Source organism: Brachypodium distachyon, chromosome 1, assembly GCF_000005505.3.
Source record: "Brachypodium distachyon strain Bd21 chromosome 1, Brachypodium_distachyon_v3.0, whole genome shotgun sequence".
NCBI classification, from domain to species: domain Eukaryota; kingdom Viridiplantae; phylum Streptophyta; class Magnoliopsida; order Poales; family Poaceae; genus Brachypodium; species Brachypodium distachyon.
The window spans coordinates 16,208,615-16,229,915 of record NC_016131.3 but is presented as its reverse complement, the minus strand read 5'-3'; the positions used below and the strand labels follow the sequence as shown (position 1 = coordinate 16,229,915).

The 21,301-nt window shown below is 47.7% G+C and overlaps 4 protein-coding genes across 4 annotated transcripts; 3 read left to right on the top strand and 1 right to left on the bottom strand.

Annotated features, from left to right (window-relative positions):
• Nucleotides 1–396: 396 nt before the first annotated feature.
• LOC100827251 (pectin acetylesterase 2) lies at nt 397–4,686 on the top strand. Its single transcript, XM_003562563.4, has 12 exons — nt 397–1,121; nt 1,939–2,021; nt 2,196–2,325; nt 2,440–2,513; nt 2,749–2,835; nt 2,922–3,046; nt 3,171–3,231; nt 3,337–3,390; nt 3,492–3,569; nt 3,675–3,780; nt 3,867–4,012; nt 4,150–4,686. The coding sequence occupies exons 1-12, from the start codon at nt 947–949 to the stop codon at nt 4,267–4,269; spliced, it is 1,239 nt and encodes a 412-aa protein (XP_003562611.1). The 5' UTR covers nt 397–946; the 3' UTR covers nt 4,270–4,686.
• A 368-nt stretch (nt 4,687–5,054) lies between these two features.
• LOC100826947 (cytochrome P450 709B1) lies at nt 5,055–7,489 on the bottom strand. Its single transcript, XM_003562562.4, has 4 exons — nt 6,946–7,489; nt 6,617–6,840; nt 6,164–6,408; nt 5,055–6,065 (listed from the first exon to the last, which is right to left on the bottom strand). The coding sequence occupies exons 1-4, from the start codon at nt 7,226–7,228 to the stop codon at nt 5,261–5,263; spliced, it is 1,557 nt and encodes a 518-aa protein (XP_003562610.1). The 5' UTR covers nt 7,229–7,489; the 3' UTR covers nt 5,055–5,260.
• Nucleotides 7,490–13,207: 5,718 nt separating this feature from the next.
• Nucleotides 13,208–14,905, top strand: LOC100822592 (myb-related protein Hv33). The gene is made up of 2 exons (XM_003559866.4): nt 13,208–13,656; nt 13,756–14,905. Exons 1-2 carry the CDS (start codon nt 13,518–13,520, stop codon nt 14,580–14,582), a joined length of 966 nt encoding a protein of 321 aa, XP_003559914.1. The 5' UTR covers nt 13,208–13,517; the 3' UTR covers nt 14,583–14,905.
• Nucleotides 14,906–18,768: 3,863 nt separating this feature from the next.
• LOC100826419 (cytochrome P450 709B1) lies at nt 18,769–21,064 on the top strand. The gene is made up of 4 exons (XM_003562560.4): nt 18,769–19,171; nt 19,277–19,500; nt 19,750–19,994; nt 20,094–21,064. The coding sequence occupies exons 1-4, from the start codon at nt 18,892–18,894 to the stop codon at nt 20,899–20,901; spliced, it is 1,557 nt and encodes a 518-aa protein (XP_003562608.1). The 5' UTR covers nt 18,769–18,891; the 3' UTR covers nt 20,902–21,064.
• The last annotated feature ends 237 nt before the right edge of the window (nt 21,065–21,301 follow it).

Genomic DNA, 21,301 nt, shown 5'->3' with positions numbered 1-21,301 from the left:
AATTGCCACACCATACGTGTCAAGACTCTGGGAAGAAATGACAGACTCTCTCTAAAATCATAGCTTGACTGACCCATACCATGGACCCAGCTGCTTGCGTTTCCGATTTTCCGTATACGACGTCGACGTTAGACAACTGTTTTTGGCTTTACTCACAACTGTTTTCGGCAACTAACCATAGTAGCAGTAACTGCAGCACTCGGAGCACTTGAACCAAAATTTAAGCCAGCTCGTGCTCGTACTAAAAGCAGCATCAGTGCTGAAACGGACAGGATGAAAAATGTCGGTGCAATCCAAATATCTAAACTTTCGGCCACAAAATCTGCGAGTGGCCGAACATTCTGCTAGAAAAGAGAGCACATCTGTTCCTGTGAATCAAGAGAAAAATCACGACTTGCCAAACCAACCCTGCTGATCTTGGCGCCGGCGTCCCATAAAAAACCAGCTGCCACACCGCTCTAGGGTCTTCAAGTCCAAGTCCAATATAGCTCTTGATTCGCCGAAAAGGTAGTAAATGCATTCACAGCTTCCCCGGAGCTTTCTTTCCACCCCCCAAATTAGCACCACGTTGCTCCCTGCTCTTCTCCTTTTTCCTTCTTGTCATCGGAGCTGCCCCACAGGAGCCAGAGATGCTTTGCTTTGCTTTGCAGGCGTAACTCTGCATTTACCAGTAACACCACGTTTACACTAAGCACCAAGCCAAGCTACGCTACAGAATCTCCGGAAGCAGCAGCTGCTTTTCTTTTGTCAGCCATTGCCGGCCAGCTGTGCTTGCACGCACTTGGGGGCTGCTCACTCGCGGTATAAGTTCCTTTCTTCTTTTCTCACTCCCGTGATCCCTTCTTCCTCCCCCTGTCCAGATCCATCCCTCTCCCTGGACTCACTCGCCTAGCTCTCCCCTGTGAGGAGAGAGAGGGGGAGGGTAACGGAGGCCGGGCAGAGAGCCATGGGTTCTTGGGTTCTCCTTGCCTTGGTTCTCCGGCTCTTCTTGGTGGGAGCAGCGCGTGGCTCCGAGCAGTGGTCGAACGAGACGCAGGTCTACGCCACCAATGGCAACTCCGGCAGCAACGGCGTCTTCGTCGGGCTTACCCTCATCCAGTCGGCCGCCGCCAAGGGAGCTGGTAAATCTCGTTCCTGTATATATTTGTTAATCTTTTGCTGTGTTGTTGCTGCAAAGATTGTTCCTTTTTTAATTAGTCGCCTCCCATGTGATTGGAGTTCTTGGGTTGAGTCAGCGGGTTGGGTGCTTGCCTTGGATTTGAGTCATTGAGTTGTGTGATGCAGGTCGCTGCTGTGTTGACCCTGGTTGGTTGGTTAGAGTCTGTGTATATTAGACTGACTGTGATTGCTCGTGTTCTTTTGACTCTTCAGTGCCCCCCTGTATTTGGGTGCTACTACTATTCGATCGTGTTATCATGCAGCATTATCCTTGTACTGTCTGGTAGTAGCATGTGCCATGTGCGGATCCTGATAAATATATGCATGTGGATCTAGCCTTACATTGCTGGTAGTCGTCATCATGGATTCTTGTTACCCAATTGGGTGTCGGGGGACCTCAGTACCATCTGTGGCATGTGAAATGTGCAATCTGAATTTGATGAATTATGATTGCTTATAGTTGACTAATGTAAATATCAGAAATTCTAAATGACTCGGCACCCATTTCCTGTTTGTAAGCCAATTGCTCATGATTTTTAGCTATCTTTTTTAAACAGAGATTTGTAGTTATCTTCAGGTTGTGCTGATTTATTGATCTGTTCTGTCAAGATTATGTTTATGTTAAATTAATCAAAACATGTCTAGTGAGTGGCAATTCCTTTGGGTTTTGGAAATAATATAATTGCTGAAGTAGTTCACAATCAGGGATGTAGCATTTCTAGCTCATGGCATCGAAGGCTGGTAAATTTGGATGCTTACTTCCCATGATAATCGTTACAGTGTGCCTGGATGGAAGCTTACCGGGTTACCACCTACACCGGGGGTTCGGATCAGGGTCAAAGAATTGGCTTGTCAATCTGGAGGTGAGAAATTCTTCACGATTCACATATATATGAACAGATAGATAAATTTGAGTTGCACTTGTTACTATTAGGACTGTCATTTTTATCAAAACTATCAGGTGCTCTAATGAAAACCTACCAGGGACTGTAAATGTCTCCTTTACGCTTAGCTGATTCCAAACCAAATAATTCCAGGGCGGAGGCTGGTGCAACGATGTTAAGAGCTGTGTGTTCCGCAAGAGCAGTCGGCGTGGGTCATCAAATCACATGGAAAAGCAACTCCAGTTTACAGGGATAATGAGTAACAGACCTGAAGAAAATCCTGGTATTCTTCTGTGATGTTTAGTCACTGGTACTTTGTTGCCAAAAAAAAAAGCTGTTGAATATTCTTTTGCTATTTCTGGTTGCCAAATTATAATGCTGTTTTTTCATCTCTTAGATTTCTACAACTGGAATAGAGTGAAGGTTCGTTATTGTGATGGTGGATCTTTCACCGGTGACGGGGCTGATGCGGTTAGTGAAAATTAAGTCTCTGTATTTTACTGCACAGTGATGGACCCCTCCTTCATTCGAATAACTCCCAAAGAAACTTCTATATTAACCATTCAATCACATTTCATTTCTAATTTGAAGTTTCTTAAATAACAGCTACCACAAATTCCACTCAAAATAAATAAATGTGTATGTTATTTGGGACTCTTTTGTTTACTAAACTACATTTATCGTTGTCTGAATTTTCTTTCTTTAGGCTTCAGGCCTTTATTTCCGAGGTCAGCGTATTTGGCAGGCTGCTATGGATGATCTGATGTCCCAAGGAATGCGTTCTGCTAGTCAGGTATGACCTTTCAACAGTTAAATTATTTTTTTAAATACCTTTTAGAAAAAGATTTATGTTTACCTAATTCGACTTGATTCCACCAGGCCCTTCTTTCTGGATGCTCTGCTGGGGGTGCTTCTACCATACTTCACTGTGATGAATTCCGCGGATTGTTTCCGTCGAATACTAGAGTCAAGTGCCTTGCTGATGCTGGAATGTTCCTCGACACGTATGTTCTCACTATAGTCTAATATAACCTTTGTTACACTGAGTGCTTCCTTTGCTGTCACGAAGAGCAATTGTTATTTTCGCTTCACTTCTATGTACGTTAATTATCCGATTTCTATTTACAGTGTTGATGTTGCCGGTCGTCGTGAGATGAGAGAGTTCTTCAACGGCATTGTCAGATTGCAGGTATCTGCCACTCTGCCAGAGAGGATTTCTAAACATTTTATGATAAATCAGGCAACACCGATATCTTCATTTTGCTTACGTTATTTAAAACTCACCTAAATACAGGGTTCTGGAAGAAGCTTGCCTAGGTCTTGTACCTCCCGCATGGACAAAACCTCGGTAAGAAGACAAGACATAAAAAATATATGCAACTATAAATGCATGTCCACTTGTCCAGGTTCTTTCACAATTACCTTTTCTAACTTCTATGCTCCCTGCAGTGCTTTTTCCCGCAGAACGTGTTACCAAACATTCAAACTCCAACGTTTATTTTAAACACTGCTTATGACGTGTGGCAGGTACTTGTGATGCATATTACCATGTTTTTTTTTTCGTGCTTTGGTTGATCTGAAGGGCAACCACTGATGTATTCAATTGAACATTTTTTTCCTGTGTCTTTCCAGCTTCAACAAAGTGTAGCTCCCAAAACTGCTGATCCTCAAGGTCTATGGCAAAGATGCAAGCAGAATCATGCCTTTTGTAGTGGCAATCAACTTCAGTTTTTAAATGGTACTTCACTACGTTTCCCCGCATCTTCTGAGTCATAATCTGTCAAGTTCAGACTAGACTGGCTGATCGACCTATGTATGATGCAGGCTTTAGGAATGAAATGCTTGATGCCGTGAAGGGTTTCTCCGGGTCAAGGCAAAATGGTGTATTCATCAACTCATGCTTCGCTCATTGCCAGAGCGAGAGACAAGATACATGGTACTCAAATAACTCTCCTCGTCTCGGTAACAGGGTATGCACACAATGATACAAATAGCAACCTATCCCCCCCCCCCCTCTTTCAGTTACATATTATAACTTGCTTACAAAACAAGTAGCCTGGTAAGTTTTTAGCCTGACAAAACTTCCTCGATGTCTTTCGACGCACAGAGAATTGCTGAAGCAGTCGGTGATTGGTTCTTCGAGAGGGGTGATGCCAAGTACACCGACTGCACGTACCCTTGTGATGGCACGTGCCATCACCTTGTGTTCAGGGGGAGGGGACTGTAAGATTATCACCATTATTTGACACCAGCAGTTGAGGTGTCAAACGACCCCAGTGGTAACTACTACAAATTAAAGAAGGACAAGGTATAGATAGAAGAAGAGGCGCAAGTTCCTCCACTTGCCCGGTTTCTGATATGACAGGGCAGAGGGCCTCGCGCCCGAAGGCGGTGCGAGGCCTCAGAGTTATTTTAGTTTCACATATCGATTCATTCAATTGCCGTTGTTACCTTGATGTATCTGAATATTTGGTCCACATTGGTGTATAACCTTTACATAATTCATGTATTGGAAATGATTGTATCAATAATGTGCTCAAGAGAAATTCAATCTTTAGACATTTCCGATTTTCCATGTGTGGGGCACCTGATGTATGAGCCATTTAGGGATGTAAATGGAAGCTGAGCAAAAGAAGGATTTTGTTTAAATCTTAATCATCTCTCTAATACTTTGATCACCATCCAACCATGCTGTTCCTCGGCTCAATAGCTTGTACCGTTGTACGTACATGCTAAAGGTCTTCAGTTAAACTTTCTGAAGTTGCACACTTGGGACAAATTCTTTCGGCTCCGACTCTGCCCCTACCGTAGTCTTCGTACACGATTCTTGCCTAGAAAACAACAACTGGTCAACTGCTACTCAGTCTTCAGTGGTTGTTTTGACCCTGATCCGAAGTCTTTGTGTTGCCAATGTATAGATATATAAATTTTCCTCATTGGTGAGTTGCATGTCCCATCAACAAAAGAATAACAGAGCCATTTTTTGATCGGGAAGAACAGAGCTTCTTGTTGTTGATGAGCAACAAAAAAACCCGAACTAGTTAGATAAGAAAAAAGTCGTTACATCTGATTATTTCTATTCAAAAAGAGAGTTCAATAGATAAGCAGCGCTTATATATCCACTGCACACAATAATACTCAGTCCTACTAAAGTACTAAACCGGTCACATAAATGCAAAACCTCGCCTAAGGGTCAGCACTACACGCATAATGTTCCCCTACACCTCCAGGCTCTTGAACACCATGGGAAGCCCAAACTTGGGCCTTAGGGTGATCACATCCATGGGGGCATGGACATACTTGGGCGACAAAGAGAAGGAGAACCTCCGAAGGATCATGGCGACGACAGCCTTAGCCTCGATCATCGCAAAGTTCTGCCCAATGCAGGACCTCGGCCCACTGGAAAACGACAGCAGCGCATTGGGATGCTTCGCGGCTCTCATCACTCCATTCTCAAACCTCAAAGGATCGAACTCTCCTGCGTCCTCGCCCCAGAGCTCCTCATCACGGTGGATCGTCGCGATCGGGATCGAAAGCACCGTGCCTTCGGGCACTTTGACGCCCCCGAGCTCGAGGTCCGAGCCGGCCTGCCTCTGGATGATCGACACGGGGCTGTAAAGCCTCAGAGTCTCCAGAAGGAACATGTTGACCAGCTTGAGCCTGTTGATCATGTCACCGTTGGGAGCCTCATGGGCGCCGCACTCTCGGAGGACCTCTTCTCTGAGCTTCTCCTGCCACTCCGGGTGCGTGCTGAGGAGGAACATGGTCCAGGTGAGCAGGTGCGAGGTGGTGTCGTGGCCGGCGAAGAAGAAGGTCTTGCACTCGTCGATGATCTCGTCCATGCTTAGGAGTGGGCTCTCTCCGTGCTCGGGTGCGCATGCTTCAAGCATTAGCCCAAGAAGGTCGTTGCCGTAGCCCATGGTGTCCTTGGCCGCGAGACGGGTTTTGATGATGCCCGTCAGCATGGTCCTTACCGACCTGTCGAGCTTCCATATCTTCAGGTTCTTTTCCGTTGGAAGGTACCTAGATGGATCACACATGTGCACGTACGCATTTTGATTAATTTCAGTTATTTGAAACACACACATTGTGTTAAGGTGAGCCGAAATGTATGGATTTACCTGAACCCCGGAATTTGGACGTTGAAAACGGTGGAGAAGGCGAGGAACTGGAGCTCCCTTTGGGCCTCGAAGACTCGTTTCCCCTCGTTGAAGCTGCTTCCGAACGCCGTGTGGGAGATCACATCCGCGGTCAGCGCCTCAAACTGGCTGCTCAGCTCGATCTCCACGTCATTGCCCTTGGCCAACATTGCTTCCCATTCGGACATCATTGACCCGGCACAGTCGGACATGGTCACCGTCATCATCTGCAGCACACGCCAATTGTCAACGCACAAAAGAGATCAGCAAGACAAAGCCACACAGATCAATCACATTGTATATGCACACTTGTTAAGAAGCAGAGATCACGCATGGAGTACGTCAACACGCACGCACGCACGCGCATGTGTAGACGTGATCGGTACGTTTTACTTAGCACTGATTAACAAATGAATGAATGGTTAATTATATTACCTTGAGCTTGTCCATGTTGAATGCGGGGTGGACGACCTCGCGGTGGCGTTTCCAGTCGTCGCCGTCGGTGAGGACGAGCCCCTTGCCGAGGAGACGCGCGATGTGGGGATTGCCGATGTTCTTGGGGTAGAGCCCCTTGCGGTCGAACAGCACCTGCTTCACCATGTCAACATCCGCCACGCACACGCTCGGCTTCGCCCCGAACCAGTACACGAACGTCCGCCCTGAATGATCGAGCAGCCAAGATTAACAAGCAGAAATGGCAACAAATGAATCACGCATCCAAGGGAAGGAATGGATTAAAGAGGCCGGTGTTGGTGTTTGCTTACCGTAGAGGGGGATCCATTTGCGGAAGTGTGGCTGGACCAGGGGCACGAAATCGTGGTCGGCGACGTCCAGGGCCGGGCCGGCGGCGGCGTCGGCCCGGAGCCGCTTGATCTCGTCGAGGTTGCCGGAGAAGAAGCGGTAGCCCGGCCCGCCCACGCCCTGCGCCCGGAGCTTCCGGCTGATCATTTCCGGCCTCCAGAGGAGGTACACCAGCGCGTTGAACGCCCACGACGCCAGCACCGCCGCCATGGCCGCGCCCACCATCCACACGAACCCCATCCCCATTGTTTCGTGCGTGCGTCAGTTGTACGTGTGGCCAAGAGGAGTCTTGGGTTTGGTTAAGGCTGTGTCCTGTCCTGTGTGAGCTGAGCTGAGCACAGACTACAGAGCTGCTTGGTTGTTGTGGATGGATTGAGAAATAGAGAGAGCGGAGAATCTGCTTGTGTGAGATCAGATGACACGGGTCGACGGGGCGGAGTATTTATACAGAACGGAGGACGTTGCGAGAAGATGTTACGGGATGAAGAAGGGGCTTGCATTTGCATTGCTTTGCTCGGGAGGAAGGCACGGCGGCGCGTCTGTGTGTGTGAGCTTTGTGACGTCAGGGATGATGCAGGTGACCCGACCCGACGCGACCCCGACCCGGACCCCGACGCGCGTGCACCATCAATTGTTGCCTAAACAGCAGTATCATCTGGAAGGTCTTGCGCTAGTTCCTGGGAACGAGTGGTTTGTCTGGCCCCGTAGCCGCCGTCGGGCCACATGGGACCTGGATAGGCCGACGTCGACATATCTGGCTCCATCGGAATAATTCGCACGAGGGCTGGCTTCTAGAGGAACTACTCCAGCATCTAGACGTGCATCAGTTTGACAGCGGTACACACACGTACGGAGCTTCACTACGATTAGCATGGAAACGCGTCAATGAGTGTTAATCGGAGTATTATATGGTACGTGCCGTGACGTACGTTGTGAGCTGGGAACAAAAACTTGCCTGACACGGACAGCCACCGCTCCGGCCCGGCCAGAATGCGCCGGAAAAGCGCGCGGCGCAGGGGTTGAACAGCACTTGGCTGATTAGTTTAATCCTGATTGACTTCTTCCTCTCGTCGAGAACCCGTTTCTTGTCAAACAGGCACCTTGTTGTCCAATTAGACTCCGAGAGACCAAGAGAGGAAGTACCTCGGGTCGTGTCCCGGATAAATACATCCAACGACAGCAGTCGCCTGGTACGTACCTGCAGGCACTATCTCGCCAGCCAACGGCCGATCAGAGACACTTCTAGAACAGCAAAGTCTGCTGATACTCTCTTGGAACATTTCTATTGGCCACGTACGTTCACCGCCACGTGACTGATTAGAGAACTCTAGAAATAGGATTCGGATTAAAAATGTTTCCGTCCTTCTAAACTTAAGATGCCGAATGCGCAAATTTCCCGCATTGAAGAATCTTGATATTCCTTTTAATTTTAATTTTATGAAGAGTCATTATCGTGGGTGTTTGTCCACTATACTCTGTTAATCGTGTTGATAAAGTCAGACATTTCTCAAAAATAAATTCTTGATAAAATATTTACGGTTGAAAAATATCTATTCATTGAAAAATTCTAGTTTTGCTTCTCAAGGTATAGCAAACGCATAACAAAAAATAAATACAGCGATAGCGGGGCCTCTTGTTCCATCGCCGCTGGGCCTGATGGTCTCCCAGAAAAGAAACTAGCTGGGCGCCTTGCAAGCCCACGTCCGCTATTTGAACAGATGGGCTTCCTGAGCAATCTTGCATAATACAGCTTGCATAAAGTTTGCATGTGCGTGTGCGCGTCGATTTCTGTACGTATACGTACGTATGTATGGGGGACCGATGGACCGACAACTCGAGATACGTACGTACGCTACCGTCAAATGTATGTACGTGTCCCATCCATCCACCGGGGGTTCGATCGTGATCCCGACGTATCGGACGGACGATGGATCCTGGATCCCCCGCTTGCTGCAACGGACCTGGATATCCTGGATCTTACATTGGGCCGGGCGAGCCTCCAGTGGCCCCGTGGGCACGTACACACCGCGACCCATATTACAGACGCTCGGAATCGGGCGGCCTGGACTGGACCAGGCGACCAGCAGCATTCAGCTCACGGCACGGCTGCCCCGGCCAAGTGCCAAGAGAGCTAGCTGCACTGTACGTACGCGGTGCGACGGCGACCTTGATCGATCCGCCGTGGGGGCCGGGCCGGACTCAGCGCGAGCGCCGATGAAACCGACCGGAGGATGGAGAGAAGTACGTACGTGGAGTGGGCGCGCGTAGGTGTGTACTGCAGTCTGCAAGAAACCGGGACATGCATGCGTCTGGGCGATGCTGCACAGCTGCACTGTACGTGCCAAGGCCGGCCGGCGCCAGCAAGGCTAGTGTATATAAGTTGTACCACGGGATATTATTTGGAGGCATGGATATGCATTTGGCCAGCTGCATGCCTATGTTGTTTTCAGGAAATTTTTATTAATAAAAGTTTAATTTACAGTGATTTTCAAAGAGTTTTTTTGTTGTAAATGTGGTTTTCACCGGATATGCCGTCATAGAACCGAAAATGTTTAATACGCGTAGGCGAAATGTTTAACAGCGAAGAATGAAGAATCATTATTCAGGCTAAATAATATACTAGTCCCTCCGTGCAACAAAGGATGTCTCAACTTTGACTAAATTTAAATGCATCTATACACTAAGTCATGTCTAGATACATTCAAATTTTGACAAATTTGAGACATCTTTTGTTGGACGAAGGGAGTATCTGTTTATACAATTTATATGTTGCGCATGTTTAAATATGCTGATTTTTCGTTTAGTCATTGTCTTCTTAATTTACGCGCTCTGGTTACGTGCAACGACCTACTAGCATACTTGTTACATTCTTGTCAGTTCAGTTTGCAAATTAAACTAGCTATGGAACTGATTATACTATTGATTCCCTCACTTGTAGTGGATCTCCCCTCACTTGTCCCTTTAACCATATCAACACTCCTGTGCTTCTATTGATTCCCTTGATTAATTAAGTACCCCACCACAACCATGCATGCATCGTTGGTGCTGTGTTCCTTTCTGCAATGACTGTATTACATGAGTACTCCTTTCGTTTCATAATTCTTGTCGAAATATTACATGTATCTAGACACATTTTATGAATAGATATATCCATTTTTGAACAAATTTGAGATAAGAATTATGAAACGGAGGGAGCACGAGTAATACCACGGAGTACTTCTAATGTGTCTTGAGCGTTGTCTTACCCTAAAGGGAAAGTTACGAGTTAATTAATCATGCACACCGAGTTAATAAACTTTGCATGTGTGCGTGTTGAGAGAAAACTTTGCCTCCATGATTAGCCGTTGCAAGCTGCATGCACTAGCTTGGTACTACCTTCGATACATATTAACTGTTGAAATATTACATGTATCTAGACGTTTTTTAGAATACATTCATATTTAGACAAATTTGAAACAATTAATATGTACAGAAGGGAGTACCATTATATTTGCATTGCATGCACTTTGCAAACCCCAATAATGCAAGCATGATCTGCTGCACCTAACATGCATTATATGTGTTCTCGCCAGCTCCGTTTTGAGCAAGAGAATGAGAATCGGCGACATATACCACATTTACCTCGCGATCATGAACATGAGCTAGCTAGCTAACGGCAAATAATTAAAGCTCCGGGCTAATTAATGGCGGGAAAATAACATGCGCGTGCATGCATTTTTTGTTAAGAGTAGCCCACTGCTCGTAGCTAGAACCTAGCTATAGAAGTATACTAATGCAGTGGTATTTTGTGTTTTCCGGTGGTGCTTGGTTTTCAACTAACTAATTAGTACCCATTAATTAACTTGATATAGATAGTGCATGGTGCGTGTCCTGCATGCATAAGTTCGTATTCTTTAATCCGGTCGTGGAACAAGCTGGTGCACATATTGTATGGCCGAAAATTCCCAAGAAAATAATATACAGGAGTAGTTCTTTTCAATCCCAATGACAAGCTAGCTAGCTGCTGAGATCGATTGAACAAGCAACTATTCACTTACTTTTGGAGACATAGACAACACGACTCGATCTGTGGCACGTAGCAAATACTCAATGTACAATTTCCAATCTATAATAACTTAAGGCTTATATAAATTATACATGCACCGTATTAAAAAAAATTAGAAGATACCAATCATGAATATATTTGAAAGACGTATGCCAAAGTCCTTTTCCTTTTGATCGATGCGTATAGTGTGACTAGCACTAGCTCGTACGTACTATACGGAGGCACACTTTGGTGCAGTGACCTGAGTACACGTACGTTGAGGGTGACGCGTCTCTGCGGTCTACGTACAGTTTTAATGCATGCACGCACAGTAGACGTAGCTGTAGGACTTTAATTAAGCTAATTGGTCCCTGGGCCGGGGCCGGGGATCGATCTGCCCTACAGACGCGCGTATAGTCATTTGTCAAGGCCGAAATTAACCGCGGTGGCCCGGCCCGGTGGGAGTGGGCCGGGAACCAGGGACAGTGGGACAGTGACACGCGCCCAAGTCAGTAAGCGCACGGTGTTAGCATATGGAAAGAGTAATCTAGTTCCATCCTCTCAAAAAAGAGAGAGTAATCTAGTTCCAAAAGATCGTTATTACCCCGAACCCTGTCGGTGCATAGCGTAATTAGGCACGTGTTTTCCACGCATGCTTCTTTGTCACGAAGGTTACAGCAGTTGGTGGTGACCGGTTTTCTTCCAAGGAAAATGATCTACCGGACGATCCCTTCCATATATATATAACCTGGATTAACTAATTGGCGTGGGAAAAGGCCGCAAAAGCAAAGTTTAATTCTTTAATAACATGTGGTTATCGTTGCAATGCTACCTGTCTAGCTAGCTCTTCCAAATATGTGGTTACGTGGATGCATGCTTTGTTTTGGTCTCTTCTCCCAAATTAATTGAAATTCACATGGACAATTATTCGGCCTTTTCTCCACCCTGTATATATGCTCTGCCGACTTGTCCCTTTTCTGTGGGTTGATTTTTTACTCGTGTCACTTGAAGATCACTAGCTGCTAGTACTACTAGCTAGCTACATATAGCAGCTAGCTAGATCCCACTAAAAAGCTACTCATCGCTACTATAAGATTCTTCAAGATGGTAGTACTTATAAGCACCTCATGATCGAGCAGGGGATAAGATTCTGCGGTCGCATGCATGTTGGCTTTAAATATGGATATGGATGTGGTTTTATGTGAGGCTGTTTCAATTTCAAAATGAAATTGTGGAGACATATACACTCCTCTCGTTGAAATTGTGCAATTCCGCTAAATAACTTAAATTTGATGCCTCATATCAGGGCTACTTAGCAAGGATTAATTTTCACCGACCACTTTTGTTGCTGATCTAGTCTAAAGGAACCCAAATATTTCACTCGAGAACAAAAAAAAAACATTCTGTCACTATGAAACTAACATAGGGCACAATGGACGAACGCCTTTTTCTGAATTTTGTTGACCGGTAAGAATTTTTACGGGGTCTGGTTTACTGAAAAAATCTCGACTAGGCACCACACAGAAATACAAATCATATATATAGTAAAAAAGCAAAAATAATTATATCAAACCAAAAATAAAGTGAACATACTATGGAGGTGATCGAGATGGCCATGCATGAAACCTTTTCTGTCGTATCAACCCGTCGTTGGTCGATTGCTTCCATTCCAGATAAACTTGTGTGATTGTGTCAAGAAGTGATGCAAACGCAAAGTGAATATGCATGCCCGTGCGCATATATAGTGTCCCACAGGGGCATGCAGTGCATGAATTGAAGCAGAAATTTTCATGGATGCATGCGAATCATCTGGCTGCAGACAGTGGAAGATGCAAAGTGTCAAGGCGAGGATGATTCAGCAGAGGGAAAGATGAGAAAAGCAGGGGGGACAGAATAAAGAGTCAACCAACCCTACACTGTGTACCAGCAGCCAGCAGCACAGCACAGCTAGCTGGGTGGACAGTTACGGCCGGCCGGCACCTAACCTAATCTTGTCAAATCAGCTCACACGGCCGAGTGAAGCTCAGGTCAGCTCGTAGCAGCAGCGAGAGCAGAGCATGTGCATGGTTCACGACCAAGTTAATTAAACAAAAAATTGTTCGGAGAAAATTAATTGATTAAAGGAAGGAGCAGTATAGTAGAATCGTTACTGTAGAAGGCAAGATTAAAGCTAATTAAGCTGCAAAAGAAGTTGAGAGAGGGGACTAGCTAGAGACTAGAGAGAGTACAGTACACTCGCAGTAGCAGCTGGAGTAGCAAAGCTGCGTTGGCGCCTAGCAGAGAGCGACCTCCCGCCTTCCACACCGCCCATATCGGTCGAGCGTACGTTCAAGCTCTTTCTTTTATAAACTCCGGCCTCTTTTGCTTTGTCCTTCATCGATCGTCGTCATCCAACATCTAGATCGAATTATCAATCTAGCCGTGCGCCATTGATCGACCGATCGAGCTTCGAGCTAGCTAGATATATTGTTTGTGTGCCGGCTATCGAGATCGATCGGTCGAGAATTGGAGATGGCGAAACGGCCGGCGGGCGGCGGCACGAAGAAGAGGCTGCGGCGGGGCCTGTGGTCGCCGGAGGAGGACGAGAAGCTCTTGAACCACATTGCCAAGTTCGGCAATGGCTGCTGGAGCTCCGTCCCCAAGATCGCAGGTACTGACTTACTAATGCACTAGTTAAGCAAGCAAGCATTTTGGAGTGCCAATTTTGGTGGGATTAAGCTCAATTGGGTTAAATTAATGGTGAATTTAGGACTTGAGAGGTGCGGGAAGAGCTGCAGGCTGCGGTGGATAAACTACCTGCGGCCGGACCTGAAGCGGGGCGCCTTCTCGCAGCAGGAAGAGGAGCTCATCATCAGCCTCCACTCGCTGCTGGGCAACAAGTGGTCGCAGATCGCGGCACAGCTCCCGGGGCGCACCGACAACGAGGTCAAGAACTTCTGGAACTCCTTCCTCAAGAAGAAGCTCCGCGCACGGGGCATCGACCCGGCCACCCACAAGCCCCTTGTCTCCAATCTCTCCCCTGCCCCCGTCTTCAGCGACGCCGCCGCCGAGCTCGGCCTGCCGGCGTCCATGGCGCCGCCGCCGCCGATGCCGCCGTTGGGTGTGGCGTCGGCGGCGGCGGAGAGTGCCTGCTGCTACGTGTACGGCGGAAGCTCGGACTGCGGCGGCGGCGGCCATGGATTTATGATCCCGTCGGTGTCTAGCTCCAGCACGCTGAGCTCCATGGCGGCCGGGGGTGCCGCCGCCGCCACCGAGGAGCAGTACAGCGGCGGAGGGTTCGAGTCGTCGGTGACGACGCAGAGCAGCGGAGGCGGCGGCGGCGCACAGCTGCCGTGGCTGGAGCTGGGGGGATCGATCAGCAGCTACGGCGGCGCCGGAGCCGGGGACGAAGAGCAGTACGGCGCGGCGCTGGACGAGCTGAGGTGGTCCGACTACGTGTTCGACGGCGGATACCAGGACCAGCAGTGCGCCGCCGCCGCCATCTACGATCACGGCAAGGCCGGCGGCGACCCGGCGGCCACGGCGGCGCAGTCGTTCGGCGCGCACGGCGGCGGCGTCAGCTGGTGCTTGAATTGAATCGAACCCCAACCAAAGCCGGCGCCGGCGAGCAATCAAACAATAATTGCTCTCCGGATCGATGTATGTACGTCCAGATTGGAGTGTGTATACGTATATATACAATCTCTAATGCTTGGTGAGGATTTTGCATGGTTTATTCTGTAATTTTATTCCCCCGGCCTCTTTGATCTCCCTCTCTTGGCTGATTGATTTGATGGGTAACTTAATTCGGCTTTGCGTGTAAAGTGCATGTGATGATGAAACAGAAATTCGACAGATACGTACACACGTATATAAACATATTTTCTATGTATAAAGGGTTTTGATTTTTCGAGTGACAATTTGTATGTACACTCCTGATTGATATGAGTGGTGTGATGATGAATCAATAATCCGGACCGGGCCGGGTTAATTGGTTGGTTCGACGGATCGACGTCGGGCTTTATCATCCATGGGGCCGGCCAGCGGGTGATTCAATTCAATTAATTAATTCGTCTTTACTTTATGGCTGATGGTGGGAGTGGGGGATATTGGTCCCGTAGTACGTATGTCCGTGCAGTGGATCCTTTTGATGCTGCGTGCGTCAATTTGGTCATGATTGAGCAAAACCCAAGGCCGGACGAGCGACAGATCGATCGGTCCGCGTACTTTTCACTGCGGACAACTTCTGTCTTGTAGTGTACTTCCTTTGTAGCTATAGCTGGCTAGCTCAGCTGGGCAGCTGGCACATGGACAATCATGGATCGCGGCTTAATCGGAACGTGACATTCCGATGATATAAGCTGTATAATTGGGAATGCAATTTACAGCCTCTTAGGGTGGTGGTGATGTTTTTTAGAACTCTGTGGTGTGGTGAATTTGAGGTACAATGTGGTCTTTCATGTTAAATGAGTCATTGACAGCTTTGGGTTTGGGTTAACCGGACCTCAATTCAAATGGGCAAATTAATACTAACCTCCCTGTTACGACTTTTGAGAAGGTTGACAGGGTGTCCTTGACGATCAAGTGGGAAAACAAAAATCCATTGGTGTCTGTTCTAACCCTGGAAAAATATTCAGTCACTCTCGGACCATGTCTCCCTTATTGTGAATATACGGTAATTAAAGAGGTCATTCTTAACAACGATAACTTGAAAACGCACAACCCACAAGGTATTTCGAGTTGTAGTGTTGTCATCACGTACGATTGGGCGATTATATTTGTTCTTTGATTGTCAGTTTGCCAAACAATAAACTGTATTTCCAGAAACTAAAAAGAAGGGAACAAAATAACTTGTGAGAGTTTCTTGTGGCAGCAGCTTCTCCTAGAAATTAGGGTAAAGATGGTTTCTGGAGAAACTCTTGCCGAAAAGAAGTGGGTCTTAGTCTTGGGTCATTGGTCAAGTGGCGGGCAACATGTTTGGTAACTGGCTACAAGGGAGAGACATAGGCTTCATTCACCTGTCCTTGGGGAAGACAACTGTTCTTTGATGAACTTTGTAGCTCGGTAGAAATGATTTTGTGTGTTGGACAAAAAGAATTCTACTCCGTCACAAGTTATACATTCTTGTTCTGTTTTGGACCCCAATATAAAATTTCCTGCCTCCGTCCTTGTGTGGAGTGAGTGACCAGAGGTTGGAAATATCTAGTTTCTCATAGCGAATTTGAAGGTTTTTGTCCTTTACTATGGTACTTTCTCCGTCCCATATTAAGTGATTCAATTTTGTCTAAATATGAATGTATCTATGTCTAAAAAGCATCTAGATGTATGTAATAGAAAGTCACTTAATATGAGACGGAATGAGTAATTATTAACGTGGATAGCTACATGAGTTCATGGATTTGCATATATAGCTTATGACATGATCATAAGCCCAATGCTCTAGTTATAACCGGAACAAAACGCAGATTTGGTGCTGAACATCCATGTTTTTTTTCTCTCGTAATTATAAAATGTCACGTTTGAATTAAGATCGGTCGTGACCAAGTGATTACATCATACTCCCTCCGTTTCATAAAAATTGGCACGAATTTAAACTAGACCTAATTCAAATCCGTGCCAATCTTTATGGAATGGAGGGACTACATGCATCCATCCATCGTGATCAAATTAATCGATGCGCGCAAGCAATAATATAAAACTTGATAGCTGCTATGGCAACTGCCAATAATTCGCATGGAGGACCGGCTAATTAAGCTTAGCCAGCATGTAGCTTAGCCCTTAGCTAGTGGCCTGATCGAGTGGTGAGAGTACACCGCACGAACGCCTTAACTAAGCTTAGCTTCGGTATCCCTTATTAACAATGCAAGTATACCTAAGCTTAGCTTTCTCGTACCAATACACGGATCGTTTATGTTACTGTCGTCAGTTGTGTACGTACGTGTACAGGAGCATGCAGCGTGTATACATCCGTCGCGGTTGACGGTTGACTAATCAACCAGCTACACTGGCATGCAAAGATAATTATTCAAGGTCGTTAACTCGTTTAATTATACACTTCAGTGTGACTATATATGGCAACTTGGGCAATCATGTCTGTGCATAAAGAGGATAAATTAATTGTGAGAAACAGATTTTTTTTTATGGAGTAGAATATTTTTGAGAACTTGTGGGAAACAGTCTTGCGCAGTGCCGGGATCCGGCAACGATCCCAAAGAGTCAAAGCCCAGTTTACCAGGCTGCATTTGGGCCATGCTGATGGTATTGAGCACTCCAGGGTAGCGGTTTGGCCCGTGTGGCAAACCTTCTCGCTCCATTTCCTCTGCGTTGATTCGAGCCCAAATCAATCTCTCTGTTTTTTCTTTGCTTAATTATCGACTTTCCTGTAGCTGCAGACCGATTAGACTTCGTTTCCAGTAAAGCAGTTCAAGTAAACCTGCAGCTTCACTGAAGGTTCCTACTCCAGATTTGCTGGTGCGGATCCGGAGCACCGACAGGCGACGGCTTTCCACGCATCACGCATGGCGACAACTTATATTGAGTACACCTTTTGCTATTCAATACAGAATCTAAATTATCGAACTGAAGAATCAAACGTGCACGGCATGAATAATGCTAATCCTGTTAAACAACGTGCACGCCAACTGTATATTGATTCTTAATTAACCTACCTAGCTAGTCTTTGATGAAAACTCAAATCCACCAGTACGTACCAGCTGCTTCAAGCCGCATCGGTCGTTCGTTTCAGCAGGAAACGAACTATGGGAAGAGCGTGTGCTGCACACTACACTGCAATTGGCAGCGCAGAATTTGAGCGACAGGAACCCGTTGCAAATGAAATGAGGCCTAGTGTTGTTAGTCCTAGGTCGCACTTAGTTAACTGTTGTTTATGAGAACTCAGGGTCAAAGGCTCAGTGTCTTTTGTGGCTGCTGGATCGTTCGTCGAAGACAGCGCGGCGTGATGTTAGTTGTGGAGTCTTACCCTTTTTTTGCTTACATCAGGCCAGATCTTGTGTTGTAGTAGTAGTGCCTCGCTCTACGTGCCTCAGATCTTGTGTATAAAATAAACGGTACATTTCGTAGTACAGGAATTGCCTGTTTGACAAGAAACAGATTCTTGACGAGGAAGCAGCAGTAGCACAAGTCAATTAGGATTAAACTAATGAATCAAGTGCTGATGCGATCAGCCCCTGCCTACGCGGCTGCGCCTTCTGGCCAACCCGGCCGGGGGGCGGTGGCTGTTCGTGTTAAACAACATTTTGTTCTCTGCTCGGAACGTACGTTACCCGGAGGCCGGACCATGTCAACGTACTACTACGCAGCACTAGACACGTTCACGCGTTCCCAATTGAACAAACAACAAAAGAACTGATCGTAGTGTTCCGTACGTGTGTGCGGTGTGCCGCTGTCAGAAAAGCAAGGGCAGATACTATACCAGCTCATCTAGAAGCCAGCCCCTCGTGCGAATTTTACGTAGATGTCGACGTCGGCCCTATCTATCCAGGTCCCATGTGCCCCGACGGCGCCTCTCGGGCCAGACAAGCCACTCGTTCCCACGAGCTGGCCCGCAAAAGAGCTTCCAGATGATACTAGTACTAGTACTACTGTCGATGGTGCACGCGCGTCGGGGTCGGGTCGGAAGCCTCACTCGCATCATCCCTGATGTCACGAGCCCACACAGACGCGCCTCTGTTCCTTCCCAGGCTCCCAGCTCCGACGCGCGTGGCCAGCGAGCCAGCAAGCCGAAGGTCAAAGGGCTCAGTATAAATACTCGTCGACCCCGAGTCATCAGAATCACACAACATTTCTTTCCCGCTCCTCTCCCTCTCAAGTAAGTCTCGAGGAGTCTCCCTCTTTCTCAGGCAATCAATCCACAAAAGACACCACGACCAAGCAGCTCGCACAAGATATGATGGGGTTCGTGTGGATGGTGGGCGCGGCCATGGCGGCGGTGCTGGCGTCGTGGGCGTTCAACGCGCTGGTGTACCTCCTCTGGAGGCCGGAAATGATCAGCCGGAAGCTCCGGGCGCAGGGCGTGGGCGGGCCGGGCTACCGCTTCTTCTCCGGCAACCTCGACGAGATCAAGCGGCTCCGGGCCGACGCCGCCGCCGGCCCGGCCCTGGACGTCGCCGACCACGACTTCGTGCCCCTGGTCCAGCCACACTTCCGCAAATGGATCCCCCTCTACGGTAAGCAAACACCAACACCGGCCTCTTTAATCCATTCCTTCCCTTGGATGCGTGATTCATTTGTTGCCATTTCTGCTTGTTAATCTTGGCTGCTCGATCATTCAGGGCGGACGTTCGTGTACTGGTTCGGGGCGAAGCCGAGCGTGTGCGTGGCGGATGTTGACATGGTGAAGCAGGTGCTGTTCGACCGCAAGGGGCTCTACCCCAAGAACATCGGCAATCCCCACATCGCGCGTCTCCTCGGCAAGGGGCTCGTCCTCACCGACGGCGACGACTGGAAACGCCACCGCAAGGTCGTCCACCCCGCATTCAACATGGACAAGCTCAAGGTAATATAATTAACCATTCATTCATTTGTTAATCAGTACTTATACGTACGTATGTGCTTTAATTTTGCCCCGTAAACTGGGCCAAGTCAAACCTGCCACGTGACATATAGAGTATGTGTGTGCGTGCGTGTTGACGTGCCTGTGTGAAATGTGTGAATCTCTCCTTCGTAACAAGTGTTGCATATATAATGCGCTTATGCGTGTGTGGTTGCTGATGTCTCTGTTACGTTGACAATTGGCGTGCTGCAGATGATGACGGTGACCATGTCTGACTGTGCCGGGTCAATGATGGCGGAATGGGAAGCCAAGTTGGCCAAGAGCAATGACGTGGAGATTGAGCTTAGCAGCCAGTTTGAGGAGCTGACGGCGGATGTGATCTCCCACACCGCTTTCGGGAGCAGTTTCAACGAGGGGAAACGAGTGTTCGAGGCCCAAAGGGAGCTACAGTTCCTTGCTTTCTCCACCGTTTTCAACGTCCAAATCCCTGGGTTCAGGTACATATTTGTTTCCCCTTTCAGTTTAAACTAAAACAGATACATATGTGTGTTACATAGCAGAAATTAATGAACGTGCAATTGTTTGTGATTGGTCAGGTACCTTCCAACAGAAAAGAACCTCAAGATATGGAAGCTAGACAGTTCAGTGAGGAGCATGCTGACAGGCATCATCAAGAGCCGCCTCGCGTCCAAGGACACCATGGGCTACGGCAACGACCTTCTCGGGCTCATGCTTGAAGCATGCGCGCCTGAGCACGGAGAGAGCCCACTCCTCAGCATGGACGAGATCATCGACGAGTGCAAGACCTTCTTCTTCGCAGGCCACGACACCACCTCACACCTGCTCACATGGACCATGTTCCTCCTAAGCACGCACCCGGAATGGCAGGAGAAGCTCAGAGAAGAGGTCTTCCGAGAGTGCGGCGCCCACGAGGCTCCGAACGGCGACATGATCAACAGGCTCAAGCTGGTCAACATGTTCCTGCTGGAGACCTTAAGGCTTTACAGCCCCGTGTCGCTCATCCAGAGGAAGGCCGGCTCGGATCTCGAGCTCGGGGGCGTCAAAGTGCCCGAAGGCACGGTGCTTTCGATCCCGATCGCGACGATCCACCGTGATAAGGAGCTTTGGGGCGAGGACGCCGGCGAGTTCAAGCCTTTGAGGTTTGAGAATGGGGTGATGAGAGCCGCGAAGCACCCCAACGCGCTGTTGTCCTTCTCCAGCGGGCCGAGGTCGTGCATAGGGCAGAACTTCGCGATGATCGAGGCCAAGGCCGTCATCGCCATGATCCTTCGGAGGTTCTCGTTTTCGTTGTCACCCAAGTATGTCCATGCCCCGATGGATGTGATCACGCTGAGGCCCAAGTTTGGGCTTCCCATGGTGCTCAAGAGCCTGGAGACGATGTAAGGAATATATGTTTCTGTACTGTCGAGTTTTAGCCGAGGTTTTGCACTTATTTGACCCCCCTAGTTTAGTATCATGGTGTGTAGTGGATATGTAAGAGTTTCTCATTATTTGTATTCCTTGTGTGAATAAGAAAATAAATCGATTGTAGCGAGTTTTTTCTTCATCTAAGTAGTTTTGGTTTTTTTTGAAACAATGAGCCTCCCATCGATTTCTATTAGAGAAACCGCCAACCGAGTTTACACAACAAGAGTATCAAACAGGAAACAAAACAGAAAAGTCTACCGGAGTTATTACAATGCCTTAAACCGGAAAGCAAACTTGACAAAGCAAACATAACTCTAGTAAAAGAGAGGCCAACCCCCCACAGGGGTGGTATGCTTCGGCAACAAAACGTTAACCC

Bases quoted from the DNA above. Each gene is read 5' to 3' on its own strand.
- LOC100827251 (XM_003562563.4), top strand. From the start codon at position 947: ATGGGTTCTTGGGTTCTCCTTGCCTTGGTTCTCCGGCTCTTCTTGGTG. The intron at 3,232-3,336 runs GTATCTGCCACT...ACCTAAATACAG, and splicing joins ACGGCATTGTCAGATTGCAG to GGTTCTGGAAGAAGCTTGCC. The intron at 3,391-3,491 runs GTAAGAAGACAA...TGCTCCCTGCAG, and splicing joins CCCGCATGGACAAAACCTCG to TGCTTTTTCCCGCAGAACGT.
- LOC100826947 (XM_003562562.4), bottom strand. From the start codon at position 7,228: ATGGGGATGGGGTTCGTGTGGATGGTGGGCGCGGCCATGGCGGCGGTG. The intron at 6,841-6,945 runs GTAAGCAAACAC...TCGATCATTCAG, and splicing joins CAAATGGATCCCCCTCTACG to GGCGGACGTTCGTGTACTGG. The intron at 6,409-6,616 runs GTAATATAATTA...CGTGTGCTGCAG, and splicing joins TCAACATGGACAAGCTCAAG to ATGATGACGGTGACCATGTC.
- LOC100822592 (XM_003559866.4), top strand. From the start codon at position 13,518: ATGGCGAAACGGCCGGCGGGCGGCGGCACGAAGAAGAGGCTGCGGCGG. The intron at 13,657-13,755 runs GTACTGACTTAC...TGGTGAATTTAG, and splicing joins CTCCGTCCCCAAGATCGCAG to GACTTGAGAGGTGCGGGAAG.
- LOC100826419 (XM_003562560.4), top strand. From the start codon at position 18,892: ATGATGGGGTTCGTGTGGATGGTGGGCGCGGCCATGGCGGCGGTGCTG. The intron at 19,501-19,749 runs GTAATATAATTA...GGCGTGCTGCAG, and splicing joins TCAACATGGACAAGCTCAAG to ATGATGACGGTGACCATGTC. The intron at 19,995-20,093 runs GTACATATTTGT...GTGATTGGTCAG, and splicing joins GTCCAAATCCCTGGGTTCAG to GTACCTTCCAACAGAAAAGA.